Source organism: Phalacrocorax carbo, chromosome 5 (genome assembly GCF_963921805.1).
Source record: "Phalacrocorax carbo chromosome 5, bPhaCar2.1, whole genome shotgun sequence".
Lineage (NCBI taxonomy): Eukaryota > Metazoa > Chordata > Aves > Suliformes > Phalacrocoracidae > Phalacrocorax > Phalacrocorax carbo.
Genome location: NC_087517.1, coordinates 6192011 through 6209060, shown reverse-complemented (window position 1 = coordinate 6209060; position 17050 = coordinate 6192011). Strand labels below are relative to the sequence as shown.

The 17050-nt window shown below is 37.6% G+C and overlaps 1 protein-coding gene across 1 annotated transcript in view; it reads right to left on the bottom strand.

Moving 5' to 3' along the window:
• LRP1B (LDL receptor related protein 1B) overlaps positions 1-17050 on the bottom strand; it is a 761744-nt gene that overhangs the window by 262130 nt on the left and 482564 nt on the right. The window contains exons 17-21 of the mRNA XM_064451033.1: positions 12942-13067; positions 10929-11045; positions 5731-5811; positions 3311-3478; positions 1254-1436 (exon numbers count right to left, since the gene is read on the bottom strand). Coding sequence (XP_064307103.1) covers positions 1254-1436; positions 3311-3478; positions 5731-5811; positions 10929-11045; positions 12942-13067 — 675 coding nt within the window. The remainder of the gene's footprint in view (positions 1-1253; positions 1437-3310; positions 3479-5730; positions 5812-10928; positions 11046-12941; positions 13068-17050) is intronic.

The following is a 17050-nucleotide window of genomic DNA, read 5'->3' as shown; positions in this document are numbered from 1 at the left end:
CAGCTGTAAACATCGGTAAGCGTATAACGAGGCAGCGTAGTTTGAATCCTTTTCCCCATTTAAGCACTAGAAAAAAGATAGTATCAGGAAGAAGTGTATTTCCTGAGTCAAGGTTTCTGTCAGTTTATTTCAGGGAACAGACCTTTCTATTAAAAGTGAATAATCCATTTTTACTTATTGAAGCTATTTCATTTAACTGCTACTTGTTCTATACACCATCATGGAAACTGTAGGAACACAAAGGGAGATGTTTTGTTTAGACAAAATTCGGTATTCCACATTTACTTATCTGGACATTATGATTCCTCTAAAATCCAAGCAGCAACAAACCTCCAAGCATTTCTAAGACATCCTAAAGTAGTGTACATATTAAAAATGAACTCTATTCACACTGTAGATTTGAATAAACATCTTACTGTATCTATACACGTTCACAAATACTTTTGGACGAGCTCATGTAAGTAGACTGCAGTATTTATCATGCCTAGCTGTATCACAGGCAGTAGAATGGGTTCTCCTTTCCTGTAATAATTAGAGTTGCCTCATGGCAACAGTACTAATACTTATTATATCCTGAATTAAATTTTGCTTTTAAAAGTTATTTTACCTCCAATATTTCATTAAGCTTTGAAAGATATTGTAGAAAGATCAATACAATGCCAACATATATTAATTTCTTCCTTAACTGGACTCTCCCTTAAGAAAATGTTCCATCTAAGGATTATTTTGCAAAATATCCTAATGTAAAGATTGTCACATTCTTTTCACATTTTTAATGAAGTATACTTACCAAAATCTGATTTTAAACATTCTTAAAGAATGTATTTTTCTTACAACATAATGGTTCAAATTTCCTGTGCTGTAGTTCTAATTCTTTGAAGTCTTCTAGCTAATTACTTTATAGCATTTCAATCAACTGACTTCTAGGGTCAAAGATGGAAAGGAGATGAAAATACCTGAAGTAGTATTAAATGCTACATTTAACTATTTGGTTTGTTGTACTATCATACAGAACAGTTTCAGTTTTAAGTAATCTCAAAACCCATCCATTTTATATCATAAATCAGAAAACAGGTTGGGGGAAGTATATTATTATTCTTTTCCCGGTTTGAGTACAATAAGTAACATCACCTCAGCAGTATTAAACATTAAAAGCAGTATTCAAATAGTAGGTATGTGCTCAGATCATGCAAACAGACAGATGCACACACACAGTGAATAAATGAGAGCAAAATATATCTGCAAGCACATACCTGTACTCTTGCAGGAGAACTTTGTTTTTTCATCACATAGTCGTATAGTGCCATTGCAGCCTTTTTCATCACTACCATCTTCACAGTCCTTTTCTCCATCACACCGCCACAACTCAGGAACACAGTTCCCCTCAGGACTGCACTGAAATTCCTTCCCATTGCATCTTCCAGGAGAGGGAGTTTCTTAGGAAAAAAAGAATTACATTGAAGAACTTGTTTATGTGAGTTTTTTCCATGCCAAGTCTACAATGACTTAGAATCCCCCTTCCTACCCAAAGCCAAAATCAGACTCCCCAAGTGTAACACTCAAAACTCACTATTCCTTTCTAACTCATCACTCCAACACAAGCTTCAGACAAGCTCCTTCTTATCCTGCTCTCTCCCTTCACTTCCCCCTCCAACATGGGCTCAAGGTAAATATCTTCCCCCCCCCTTCCCCCCCCCCCCCCCCCCCCCCCGCCCAGGTCTCAGACAAGAACGAATTTGGAGATGTAAGGTGATGGAGTTTTCCTGGTGCTTCATAAGCCCTGCCTCTCACCCTCCAGCTACATTCCCTCCTCCTTCTTCATTCTCCTTTTTCCGATAAGGTACATCTCCTAGCACACAAAACATGAGAGGTCACACCTCTGCTCTCACTGACACAAGAGTTCTGGCCCTGACACCTGCCTGGCTTGTCCTATTACAGCACTGGCAGAGTAGTTGTAGCCTTTCTGAATTCTACAGGAATGAACTTCAGTTCAGTGCAACTATGGAACCAGTTTGAACGTTTCAAAACACAATAACTATATGACTTTAATTATTCATCACATGCTTAATTCTCTAATATTTTCTAGATTATGGCCTTTTTAATTTTATCCTTGCCCTCCTTTTCCCAAACTGTTATGACTAGCATTTCATAATGTAATGACATTAAGATGTACTTTAAAGTAATGATAAACTTAAAACATTTCTGTTTGTACCAAAAAGTATTATCTGAACAGATTCTTATAGCACTGTCTATAAATATACGGTTTATTTTATTAAAAGTTGCCTTTTTTTTTTTTTTTTAAATAATCAGCATACTTGCATCCTCTCATTAATAAAGCAAAGACAAGTTGCTGGAAAGTGTGCATCACGTAGCAGAGCAGGACACAGAAGACATATGAGCTGACAATAACTGTGTAAAACAGTGCTTATTCAGAGACAGTGGTGCAAATCCCAACATAATGTGATATTGTATGAAAAGATGGAACAGGACTTTAAGCTCAGAGATGGACTTGAAGAGGGGGGAAAGTGAGTAGTTTAGTTCCAGACCAATTATTTTCATACAGATAAATAATAATTATTGTAAATATATAAAAATTAAGGACCGCACTACTCATGCACAGCATTCTGCTAACTCACCTATTTGTATGAGGTCTGCAACTAGATTTAGAACATAAACTCATGCAAACAGACCAAAAAGGTAATGTACAATTGCTTTGTTGTGGAAAAACCACTATGAGAAAAATACGAGGGAAAAATATTTCCTCATTCTTCTCTGATTATTCTTTATCCTTTTCGATAAGCATCCTCCCCTTCTCTCCCCACCCAAATAAATACAATGTATGGCATTTAAATGGGACTGTAGTTTGTTAAAACATTTTTACGGGTCAGTAACACTACTGAAAGGAAAACCTAATAATTTGGATCATACAAAAATGAGTGTTACTGCATAAAAACTCCAGAATATATAAATGTAACATAAAAAAATGCTGCTTACTGCCTCTTTATCAAGGCAGCATGCATCTCTGTAAAAGGACAAACATCACATTTAGCATAATTCGGTGAAGTAAAACTACAAAATTTATCTCAGTATAATACCCATTCTGTTTTCAAATGCATTCTTCTTCTATGATACACTCCTGCATTATATTACACTTGACATATTTTCCATTCCAACATTTACCAAGGTTAAAAGCATTTTCTCTGTTTCGTTGACTGAAGACTGGCCCTCTGTATTTACAATAAAGTATTCTCTGTGTTTATAAGTGTTAAAATGTGGGAGGGGAAAAAAAAAAACCAAACAACAAACTAACCTTCCTTGCTGCAGTTTGTTTTGGTTTCGTCACTGAAATCTCCGCAGTCATTGTCACCATCACACGCCCAGTGACTTGGGATACATCTACCATTATAACATCTGAACTGATCAGCAGAACACGAGTGAACACAGCCTAGTTCATCACTTCCATCACCACAGTCATCATCTGCAAATATTGATTTTCTTTATTATTTCAAAAGATAAAAAATCTGAATAAGAGATGTGAAGAGAAAAAGATATTTCCAAAAAGGCAGGAAGAAAATAACGTAAATAAAATAGCATGCTTACTGCCCCCAGGCATATGGTAAATCTACTTCTATGTAAATATTAGCTCTTAATTTAACTTATTCAGTTAAGGTTACTTTATCATAAGACATTAGATGCTATTATTCTATTAGATATATAGATAGATAACTATTACAGAATCACAGAATCACAGACTGGCAGGGGCTGGAAGGGACCTCTGGAGATCATCCCGTCCCACCCCCTGCTTGAGCAGGCACACCCAGAGCAGGGGCACAGGACCGCGTCCAGGCGGGGTGTGAATGCCTCCAGGGAAGGGACCCCACAGCCTCCCTGGGCAGCCTGTGCCCCTGCTCTGGCACCCGCCCAGGGAAGTTCTTCCTCATACTCAGGTGGAACTTCCCGTGTTCCAACTTGTGCCCGTTGCCCCTTGGCCTGTTGTTGGGCACCACTGAAAAGAGTCTAGTCCCGTCCTCCTGACACCCGCCCTTCAGATATTTATAGGTATTGATGATATCCCCCCCTCAGTCTTCTCCAGGCCGAACAAACCCAGGTCTCTCAGCCTTTCCTCATATGGGAGATGCTCCAGTCCCCTGAGCATCTTGGTAGCTCTCTGCTGGGCTTGCTCAAGCAGTGCCCTGTGCTTCTGAACTGGGGGGCCCAGAACTGGACGCAGCACTCCAGATGTGGTCTCACCTGGGCAGAGCAGAGGGGGAGGATAACCTCCCTCGACCTGCTGGCCACACTCCTTTTAATACACCCCAGGACACTGTTGCCCTTCTTGGCCACAAGGGCACGGTGCTGGCTCAGGGTCACCTCGCTGCCCCCCAGCACTCCCAGGACCTTCTCAGCACAGCTGCTTTCCAGCAGGTCAGCCCCCAATGTTATTTGTAGATATCTATATTTAGTATAGATAAATTTATAGTGAGATTACTAAAACTATTTAAGCTTAACTATTTTGACTAAGACTAAAAATGTATACATTTTTAGTTTAGATAGTATAACCTGTATTATACTAAATAGTAGAGTCCATAAAAGGATATTTAGTAATAGTTATATAGTTAATTATAGATAACTATCTATCATTATAACTATATATCCATAGAACTATAACTATCTATGCATAGATAACTATTATTAAATTAAAAATTAAATTAGCTTTCAATTTAAAGTAATATTAACTCTAATTTACCAACAGCACTTGACTTTGTCATTTTGCATAGTCTAACCCATTACACTTATTCATTTATTCAATCACAGACACCAGCAAGCACGAGAAGGCTGTAGCTTTTCTTAACTTCTTCAGTCATGCATAGCTACACAGGCTTCCAAACACAGTGGCTTTACTTTATTCTTGGTGATTCGTTAAGCTAACTTAGACAGTTAAGCACACACAAGGAGCTTCATATAAACCAAAATGAAAACCTGATATCAGAATCACTTTTCAATAGTATTGCAAATGTTGTTTTCATGTATTTGGCAACAGTGTGAGGCTGAGAAAGACAGCAGCACATAAAGAAGTGTAGAATGTAGTTTCTCACTACTTTAATGTCGTAGTCATTAGAATAATCTTAAGGCAATTCCCATAATTTGAATGAATTCTTGTCAGCCTCACAAAATTATAGTAATATCAAATGCTGCGGCGCATGAAGAACCAACCCAGTTTATTAGGATTGCAATGACATCACAAGCTATGAGAAAAATTCATTTGAACAGCTGTCATTCAAATATGTATTATTTCAGAGAAAAGAAATAACTACATGGTAAGGCCTTCCTGGCCTTCCCTCTTGAACAATGCTGTTTATTAAATTGAACTTGCCCACAAACAGCCAAAAATAAGGTCTTTTGGCCACTGGGACTATTTTGTTTTCTAAAAGTAGAAAATTCTTTCACATGTGATAGCATAGCTTTTTAATAATGAAAGATTACATCACCCTTTGTCCTACAGACTAAAGTATTTGTAACTATTACTATATCCACTGCACCATTCCATATATGAAGCTCCAATATTGCTGCTTTCTAGGTCATGTCAGTAATTTAGAAATATTATATTTATTCTGACCACTTACCAGCCAAACTGGCAATATCAGTCTCAGAAGAAAAGAATGAGTATCAAAGCAATATTTATGTTATATCTACCATATTCATTTCAGATATGGAACATCTGATACTTGCCTGAATCACAGAGCCATTTGCTGCTAATGCATCTTCCATTTCTGCATATAAATTGAGTTAGTGGCTCACATGTTGGGAATTCTGTGAAAGTATTAAAGAATAAATAAGAACTATTTATTCTATATCCTTTTTAGCAATATTCTTCCACCCTCCTGTATGCATAAATTACACAAGTGTATTGTATCAAACACCTGCACCTGCCAGATACTTAATTTGGAAAGGAGAAAAAGGAGTGACACCAAAAAGAGAGGATAAAAAGATTTTAACTGTAAATACTAGTCCAAACCCTACCTTTCCTCAACATGGACCACTGAAATGCATCATTCTGTGTCATATGACATGGTCCTATATACCATATACCCAGCAGACCAGGGCTGTCTTTGCCATTAAGCATGCTAGTATTTATGACTAATTATAGCTTAATGACTGATACAAACCATATTTTTAATGTTTTTATTTATATTTAAAAGTTCTTCAATTATAATAGCACTGCCAGTAAAAGACAGAATGGAAGACTACAAAATGAGAAGGTTGAGGAGCAAGCAAAAGAACAGTCAAGAAATGAAGTTACTGACATAAAAAAAATCCAAAAGTAAAATGTCAATATTTAGAATCATAGAAACTTTTAGGTTGGAAAAGTCCTCTAAGATCATCAAGTCCAACTGCTAACCTAGCACTAACAAGTCCACCACTATACCATATCCTCAAGTACCACATCCGCATGGCTTTTAAATACCTCCAGGGATGGTGACTCCACCACTTCCCTGGGCAGCCTGTTCCAATGCCTGACCACCTTTTCAGTGAAGAAATTTTTCCTAATATCCAGTTGAAACCTCCCCTTGTGCAACTTTAGGCCATTTCCTCTCGTTCTATCACTTGTTACTTGGGAGAAGAGACCAACCCCCACCTCACTACAGCCTCCTGTCAGGCAGTTGCAGAGAGCGATAAGGTCTCCCCTCAGCCTCCTCTTCTCCAGGCTAAACCCCGCCAGCTCCCTCAGCTGCTCCCCAGCACACTTGCTCTCCAGACCCTGCCCCAGCTCCGTTGCCCTTCTCTGGACACGCTCCAGCACCTCAAGGGCCTTCTTGTCCTGAGGGGCCCAAACCTGAGCCCAGCATTTGAGGTGGGGCCTCACCAGTGCCGAGCACAGGGGCCCCATCCCTGCCCTGCTCCTGCTGGCCACACCAGTGCTGACACAAGTCTGGATGCTGTTGGCCTCCTTGGCCACCTGGGCACTGCTGGCTCATGCCAGCCAGCTGAATGATTTACAATCATTTACAACTATTTCCTTCAAGCATTCCAGTAAAAGTAGTAGAAAACTGAGACAATATCATTCATACAGTAGAGACTCTTCTATATTACACAGACAGATTGGTTTTTATAATTGTCTAATATGTTTTGCATAAAACAACTTGAATTTTTTCAGACTTCTTTTTCTTCTAAAACCAATGACATAGGTAGGTATGTGCATTCATACTATTAACATGTTAAACAGTGCTTGTACCCATTCAGTGTGGATAGTATGAGATCTACTATACAAAACCTGGCAATTCATAGGAAACAATCTGGAAGTCTAACTTGATTCAAAATAAATTCTCTATACAGACCATCAAGAGAATAAGACACCTCTCAGTAACTGATACCTAATTGCAAACCAAAGATGACAAGGTGAACAATCTGCCTGAGCCGCTACTTAAAGGCAAGTTTGTGCTGTATTGAATGATTTCAGGTTGGAAGCTTTTACGCAGTACATCTTCAGTGCAACAGAAAGAAACATCCAAAATGGTGCATAGTCCTGTCTCCCACAGCAAAACTGCCCGACAGCTCTCCAAATGTATTTCTCATTAGGTTGCTCTGACCGCATTGGGTTGTTCTAGTCTTGTTACAACTGAGATGACAAAGCTAAACTTCACAGAGATTTCAAGAAATAGGCCACGTAATTAGAACTGGAGAGTTTTTCTAAACTTTTAAAACATGTTATATAAACATAAAATTTCCTTAGGGCAAGAAGTAGTTGTTGAAGTCAATGAATTGCTGACTAGGGTTTGCTCTCTCTTGCCATCTTTAGTGTAGAAAATGTATTAAAGTTAATTCAAAAACCATTTTCGTTTGTTTGTTTGTTTTTGTTTACAAAAGCTCAGGGAACGTTTCAGTTTAAAAAAAAAAGTCATGCACGAAGCACCAAACCAAACCAGCTGCATCAAATAGTAAAATTTCAAGATCACCAAGATCATCATAAAACTGAAGTGGTTATTCTGCTTCTGCACAGAAAAGGGTGGGAAGAAAAGTTAACACTGGTGACACCACTTTGTCAGTGACTCCTAGAAAGTTCTGTTGTTGTTGTTAAGTTAAAAAAAATAAATGTTTTTCTTAGGGAACACATTACAGTGACAACAAAAATCTCTTTGGAGACAAATGGAGAAGTGTAACTACAATGGTACCCCAGTACTCCTCTCCTTTCCCTATTTTGCATCAAAGAGATGCACATCCTGTAGCCGATTCACAGCCATCCCTGTGCTGATTGCTCCGCAGACGGACAAAAGAAGAAATGTGCCTCCAGAGCACAGAGTGAACTCTCTCCACAGTGCAGACACCAATCTCATCTCTCTCTCCTACCCAGCAGCCTTGTAAAAGGTCTGGTTCTTTGATACTTCTTTTAACCTTTATTACTGAACACAAAAATTATTACAACAAAATGATAAACAGATGGGACACAAAAAATAACCACAAGTCTTGTTTCCTTTAGGAAAGCCGTAGAAAAATAAGGAGGGTTTCTATTCAAATCGTCTTTGGAAATAACACGCTTCTTAGAAAATATGACTGTATGTTAAGAAAATGTGTATGCATTGTGATACTGACATCATCTTTCCAGTCCTGGTCACCCCAGCTCTGCACCAATATAAGTACGCTTAAGGTCCTGAATCAACAGGAGCCAAAAGTCATTCATAGCTGAAGACTGGTGCAGTTAAAAATCAACAATTTGTAATGGTAACAAAAAGCAAACCATGATCTTACTTTTCATACAGAAACTTGCAAATACAAGAATTTTGAACTGCTGCGTAGAAGAAAATATATACCAATAAATAGAATAGCTAAATAAATGGCATTAGTGTGCTCATTAGCCATTAAATTATAGGGCAGAATGAAAAATGAAATATTCGACACATTTGCACAACCACAGTGCTCAAGGATAAATAAACAAGATTCTAAAACACGGAAACTCTGCAAACTGAAAAACAGCAGGTGAATTAAATGCTGATTAAATCATCTGCAGAAATGTTCCAGATAGGCTGACAGAATACCATACAAAAGACACGGGAAGAAATCAAAAAGACGACATTAACATCTGTATATTGATAAGTTGTCTAAGAAACAAGGTACAGCTAGTCAGATGAACTATTCTGGCACCCAGTGCCGTGCTGTGCCATTACATAGAATGTCATCATTTCAGAGACTGCAAAATCCAGTGAGTCCACTGGCATCACCCCTCCTACCTCTGTACACAACAGAACTTACCTGATTTGAAGCATGGCAATTAGAAGTCTACCTTAATGATATTCTCATTTTCACTCACATAATGATTTTATTTTGATTTAGATTTTATCAAATATTTAATCTGTTTTGAAGTAACTGATCAGATATCAATTACTGCCAATATAAAATTAGCTTTCTTTTTTTCTGGTTTATGTCACTATTAAAAGAAGAAAGAGGCAGAAAGTAATAAGAAATAAGACATGAGAAAGCAGGTTAATATTCCAGGAAACATAACTATTTACATGTAAAAATCATGAGACATTTGAATGCAGTTATAGAAGGAGATGCTGAGAATTACATACAGACTTAAAAAGTAACAATGTAAAGTCAACTAATGGATATGGATATGAGCTGTTTGTCAGTCATGAATAATTCAAAATTAAACAAATTTAAGGAATTATGGATAGACAGAGTTTACTGATTGGGTCCTACATGTTGCCTTCCATAGATTCGCTGGTAATTGAAATCCTGGAGATTTATGTTTATGGGACACAGGGTATCACAGTGTCAGCCTATGACTTTCATTTATGTATTTACTTTCTATTTTTTTCTTGCTCTCCACTGCAAGAGCTTCACAGGTATTGGGATTTTTGTAGAAAAACTGCTATCAGTAGTTGAACCCTAATAACTCTGCTGAAAAGGTTTACAGCAGTAAGAAGTTTCAAAAAAGCAAAAGAAAAGTAATGTTTTATCAACTACATTACTTTCATAGTTTGATTTTGGTTAAGAAACAATATATTTTTATAGCAGAGAATGAAGTTAGATTAACAGCTATATCTGAGAAAAATACAGGTTTAACTACTGAGAATCCTAACTAGTACACTTTAGGTTTTAGAATTTTTGTCCACAACCTGTTTACATGGTTGATGCTACTAAAATAATCAATCAGCATTCTTTCTTGAAAACTCTTAAAAAGTCATTTGAAAAACATATCCTATTACCTTGTGGCACGTTCACTAATTCATATTAATAAGTTAAAGGATATCACAAATATTACATTGTAAACAGGGAACGCCCTGATAAAATATTTTGGAGGCAGCTCATTGACCCTTTTGCTCTCAGACTCACAGCAGTTACCTGTGCCATGCCAAACAGATGAAGGCACTCACGCTGACTTACAAAAAAACTTAATTGTTTGGAAGCAGCTATTAGAGACAGTGCACCTCTCTCTGCAATATCTCACTAAAGCAGCAGTCAGCAGAGATGCTGACACTCTCTCACCATATAACCAAGAAAAACTAATTTTTTCTGCAAAATGTAACATCAAAATACCCTTCTGGTCAGACTTGAAACAGTCTGATTTTATTGGCATCTAGAATATGCTGTGGGGCCCCATGTGAAGAGGTATGTGGCTGAGATAAATATCAGTTTTTGAGGGTGACAGTGTTTGATAATAGTCTGTGATTAGAAAAGTGTTGACTGATCTGCATATTTGGTATTGTAGTTCAAAATTCATTAATAGAAAATGCAGCCTTTCCTTGGGGTTTATTTATTAACCAAATAAATTATATTTGCCGTTTCAGAAAGAATATTATCAGTTCATATAAAAAGAAAAAGGCCTCTCATACTTTTTCTAACTGTCAGTTCATGTGAAAAGAGATCCTTATATGTTTAACTTTTTACGGAGTAATTTTACTTTTTTCCCCAAAAGAAAATTTACTTACCGCAGGACGTCATTTCATCGGTTTCATCTCCACAGTCATCCTCCCTGTCACATAGCCATGATGACGGAATACAGCGTCCATTCCCACAAGAAAATTGGTCAACCTGACACGTTCTTGCTGTCAAGACAAAACACTCCAAAAATGCAAGGGAAATGGACTACATCTGTTAGGTCTCTTGGTGCATGTCTGTATGTAGAAGTTGCAAGTCTGGAGGGCATCTCCTGGCCTGCTGCACATTTTACCCGATCTCACTAAACATCATTCACCTCCTTTGATTTCAGAGAAAATTGAGGTCATCTGCAGGACTGTGTTCTACCTCTGTTACGCAGAATTCCTAGTGGTTTTTTCAACATACGAGAACATGAAGTTTTACATGTAATTATATGAAACTTGATGGTAGAACAGCATTCTTTTTGATAAAATAACACTCATGCTAGACTTGAAATAAACAGAAATCAGTGCATAAAAATGTCCAACTTACAATTGGAAGATTAACAAATTGTATTTCATAACGTAAACAAGGATCTAGTGAGATCTATATTTACACAGAACAATGGTAACAGAGCACATGTGTGATGTGCCTGGCCTCACTCTTCTTAGAATCTTTGCCTTTGCAAACAGGCAGCCGTAATGATCCATTAAAGGCAATGATGTATGTCTCTTTTCTGAAGAAATAAAGATTACTAAAAGATATCATGCTATGTAACTACACAAATTACTTCGAAAGCTGATGAAAAGTTAAACTTAAATAAACATCTAACATATAAAGCTGACGTTACTTAGAATTTTGTTTATTCAAAATGTGAACCCACAGCTACAAAGCCAGTCATAGCGACAACGGTTTTGATTCCAAAGTCATCCTTTTAGAGTTCAACTATATGTGCTTCCACACTTTAAAAAAAAAAGACTGATACATCTGAAAAACCAAAAATCAATTTCTTCATTTGCTGTTCTTAATTACAATTTTCTTTTTTCTTCATAGAAATAGCCAAAAATACAGTAGAAGAATAGAAGTTTGAAATATTTCAAAGAAATATTTTTTTAAACATAAATAGTGTTTGCCACTGCAGGAACAAAAGGAAAAACAAGAATACAAAACGCAATCCACAGTCAGCTGATTTAGGGATGCAAAATATGATCTTCAAGTCAGACCCTATCCTACAAGCAAAGAGTTGAATATCAAAGGATCTCAAGATGTATTACAATCTGTGAGGATACGATAGAGGTGATATGGGCACTATAGGTCTGCATTTGTGCTAGAGTGCTTTTAGCCAAGCTGCACAAGTAAGACAGCGAACAGGTTATTATACATATGAGAATTTAAATAAAAGAAAATTAGTTCAGGGAATATTTTAATATATGATGTACACTGTCTATCACTGCATTTCAGTTTCAAATAATCATTGGCTTATTGATGCTTGTTATTCTGTATATCAGATACTTAATGACTGTTTAGTGCACTTCACCAACAAGCATTAAAGATCACTTCTATATAAGCAAAGGACAGATTTGGAACTCCATGATTTCTTGCAGTAGAATAAGTAAACAATCTTCATCTTGGTATTTCCTTGAAAATCCACTATACAGTTAATAACTTACAAATGAAAACAATTTCAAGCTACCAAGGGGAAACTGAATAACTAATTATGCTTTTGTCAGCATAAAATAAAATTTACTAGTGACATGGCACTCATCACAGCATGTTAACAAACAAAATTTTAACTGACAAAAAAGATTTAGCAGGGACAAGCTTGTACCTAAGCGGTGCTTTGACAGTCAACCAATATGGACAGATTAAGTGCTGAATTACTTTGGAAAGCACAGTCAAGCATAAGGATTAAATAAAATACAATTTGTATTCCAGCCTTAGTGGCATCAAAATCTGAATTACTTTATAATGGCAATAATCAGATTACTAGTAGAAGACTGGTTCAGTTCCGTTCAGAGCAGTCTTGAACTGTTTAGGGAACTGGAGTTAGAGAACTTGTATGCACAACCAAGTAAAATCTTTACCTGCACAGGTTTTATTTGATTCATCTTCATTATTACCACAATCATTAGCTCCATCACAAAGCCACCTCTTGGGAATGCAGCGATTATTTTGGCATTTAAACTGATCATCGGGACAACTATGATTGACTGGAGAGAAAAAAAGAGGTTTTTTCCTAAGAAAATAATCAGAGAAAAACAGCTGAAAATAATACATTAAATGGTATTCCCTGGTGACGCAGTTAGCATGGTTATACTGTATATATAACCACCATGATATAAAAATTGTTCAGCAAACCAGTCAATTAATTAAAAAAAATTGCAGTACTTCCATCATAAATTAAATAATACATAGTGATGAGTCTCCTATCATACTAGTGTCAATATGGTGATCCTCTTCTGTTAGCTACTAGGTGATAAAAGGTAGCAGCATTTTACAGTCTTGCTATTTCCTTAAAGAAAAATGTCCTTGATCACATTTTATCAATGTGATCAGGTTTGCAAAATGAAGTGCATATAAACAAAAGAAAACACCAAAGGGAACAGATGCAAGTTGCTAAGTGCATATGCAAAATATTATACCGCAGTGAGCAGGGGTTTGGGCAGGTTAGAAAATGCTTCTAAAATGATGCACATTATTGTCAATGGCCACATATAGATCTGCTGTTTACTTACCATGAAACTGTAGATGTCAAAAAGTGAAATATGCAATGCAGTGTAAAACTGACAGAAAAAAAAATCTGGTATTCAAGAGAGAACAAGGTATCTCATAAACATGTTTTTGCTAGCTACCAAATACCATGGGAAGGCTGAAGACTGAAAGCACAGAAATTATGTAAATACTATTGGCCTGCTCTTTCAGCTGTAGTAAGTATATATGATCTGCTTCTTTCATGCTAATAACAAGATCTATTTTTAGCAGATCTTCCTAATCTTGATATACACAAGAGCAGTAAACCATTCACGGCTTAAAACGCTGGGTTAGAAACAATCTCAAACTATTTTCCACCTCCTCAGCCATCCACAATCTCTTTTTTAAAGTTTAACATATATCTGGAAACAAATGGTATTTAAAATGAAAGGACGGCTTGCAGGCTTATCCTTGACATTTCAGTAGCTTTTATCTTTGACCTTTCTACCTATTCTTCCTATTGAAAACAACACAGAGCAAGCGTGATATCAATAGCACAAGATCCCTTCATGAGTGTTTTGTATAGAGGGTGCAAGAACACTGGAAATAAAGATTAATTAATAATCTGAGCAGAAAGATAACCCAAGTCTCATAATACTTATGAAGCAACCTAGCTTGCAATGTGACGGGAGAACAAAACTCTTATCATCCATGTAATAAAATTAAAAATTGAAGGCATTTCTTTTTAAATCTGACCTCAATACTAGACATAGATATTGTTTCAAATGTTAAGTTTTTGTTCATATATATTTACTAACATGTTGTGTGTGTATTCTATTCATAACTGCAAATATTTCAGACTAACTGAAACAGAACTATTGAAGTTACTATAGCAACTGCTGGAAAGAGATTACTGTTATCATACAGGCCACTTTAACTATATATCACATACAGATTTGGGACCAGATTATGATTTTATTTATATCTGTACGAATCCTCTGAGAATTACAAGTTTTGATCAATGAACTGGTTGAAATTACACTAATTTAAATGAGAAGCACGTCAGCTCTGCCAAAAGATTTTCTTTCTCACTGTCTTTATTGGTTGAGCTCCTTATTTAAGTGTAAGAATCCCTGGTATTAAAATAAAATGTTAGCAATCTCTACAATTCAGAACTGGATGAATGTTTTGAAAAGAATTAGGACTGAAATCAGTAATGACTACTACATGGAGCTGCCAAAATATATAAACGCAGGAAACAACCAAAGTGGCTACGTAACAGCCATACGGAAAAAAAACACCTAGGCATTACAGAGGATCACAAGCTCAGTGTTTATCAGCAACATCAGGCCAGTGTGAAGCAGGAAAGATTTACCAAAGGATGTGTAAACAGGACTATCAACCCCCACAAAGACATCCTTGCGGCCTAGCCAGCTTCAGAAGGGCCTCAGCAGAAGTACAGACATCCAGTTTTGGACACCCAACCCCTAGGATCACTTGGCAAAGTTCAGAAAAGAGCAATGAAATCTACAAAAACCCATAATATACTGGAAAAGAAGAACAGATGAGACCTGGTTTGTCTCAAAGAGATAAAAATGTGAGGCTAAGATAAGAGTTTTCAGATGCATAGAACAATCCTGCACAGTGGAGGAGTCTATCGGTTCTTCATGTCCACAACTGATAGGAAAAAAGAAATAATGTATTTTCATTTCAGTAAAGGAGATTTGGTTTAGAGAAATCATCTAATGGTAAAAATAGTATTGTGACAAACTGAGTAAGGAAAGGAATTTTCCTTTAATTTTATAGCAGGCTACCTAAGTATCTTCCAGGAATGACACAGAGAAGTAATTGGTATGTTTTGTATTATTTTTCATTTCAACATGGGACTCCTCTATGGCAAAAAAACCACAGCTCTAGTAAAACTGTATTTTTAAAGACAATGTACATCTAATTAAAAACTGGAAGTGTGTGGTGTGGAGGCTGGGGTTTTTTTGGGTTCAAGAAATACAATACAGAGTCACAGAAATTTTTAAGGGTGGAAGGGACCTGTTAAGAGCACACAGTCTAATCCCTTGCTCAAGCAGGGCCAACTAAAGCAGGTTCACTAGGACCATCTCCATATAAGTTTCAAATATCTCCACAGACAGAAACTCTACAACCTCTCCAGGAAATCTATTCCAGGGTTTGACTATCATCACAGAAAAAGAAAAACATGTTTTCTTATGTTCAGATAAAATTTCATGCATTTCAAGTTTTGTCCATTACCTCTTGTCCTGCTAGTGGGCACTTCTAAGAAGAACCTGGCTCCCTGTTCTTCATTCCATCTTCTCCCACCAGGCATTGATACACATGGGTATGATCCCTACCGAGCCTTCCCTTCCCCCCGGACTGAACAATCCCAGCTCCCTCAGCTTCTGGGACAGATGTGCCAGTCTCTTAATCATCTTAGTGGTCCTTTCCTGGACTTGCTCCAATAACTCCCCATATTTTTCATACTGGGGAGCTCAGAACTGGACAGAGTCTTTCAGATACGACCTCATCAGGGCTGTGTAGAGTGGAAGGATCACCTCCCTCAACCTGCTGGCGATGCTCTTCCTAAAGCAGCCTAGGATGCCCCTGGCCTTCTTTGCCATGAGGTGCGTTGCTGGCTAATGGTCAGCTTGTTGCCCACCAGGACCCCAAGGTCCTTGCCTGCAAAGCTGCTTTCTAGATGGGTGGCCCTCAGCACATACTGATGCCTGGAGTTACTCCTCCCCAGATACATTTCTCCTTGCTGAATCTCACCATATTCCTCTCCGTCCAATTCTCCAGCCTGTCAAGGCTCCTCTGAATGGCAGCGCACTCATCTGGTGCATGAGCCACTCTTCCCAGCTTCGTATCATTTGCCAACATGCCGAGCATGCACTCTATCCAAGTCATTAACAAAGAGGTTGCTGGCCCCATCATTAATCCCTGGGGTACACTGCTAGTGACTTAGCTTCAGCTGGAGATTGTGCCACTGATCACAAGCCCCAAGGCCTGGCCATTCAGTTTCCAATCCATCTCACTGTCCACTTAAGTAACCCATCCTTTGTCAGCTTGTTAATGAGGATATTAGAGCAGACAGTACCAAAAGCCTTTCTAAAGTTGAGGTAAACAATATCCACTGCTTTTCCCTCATCTACTGTGCTAGTCACATCACTGTAGAAGGCTATGAGGTTGGCTAAGCATGACTTCCCCCTCATAAATCCATGCTGACTACTCCCAGTCACTTCCTTGTCCGTCAGGTCTTTGGAAATGGTTTCCACGTCTAATTGCTCCATCACTTTCCTAATGGTTGAGGTGAGGCTGGCCCTGCTTTGTGAAGGTTGGACTAGAGATATCCTGAGGCTCCTTCCAACCTGAATTATCCTGTGACCCATATAAAAAAGTGCAATAGTGGGAAACAAAGCAACAAATACCAACATTTACAGAATCAGAAAAGGCAATGCCAAAAACAAAAGATGACTGCTCTTGTACTATG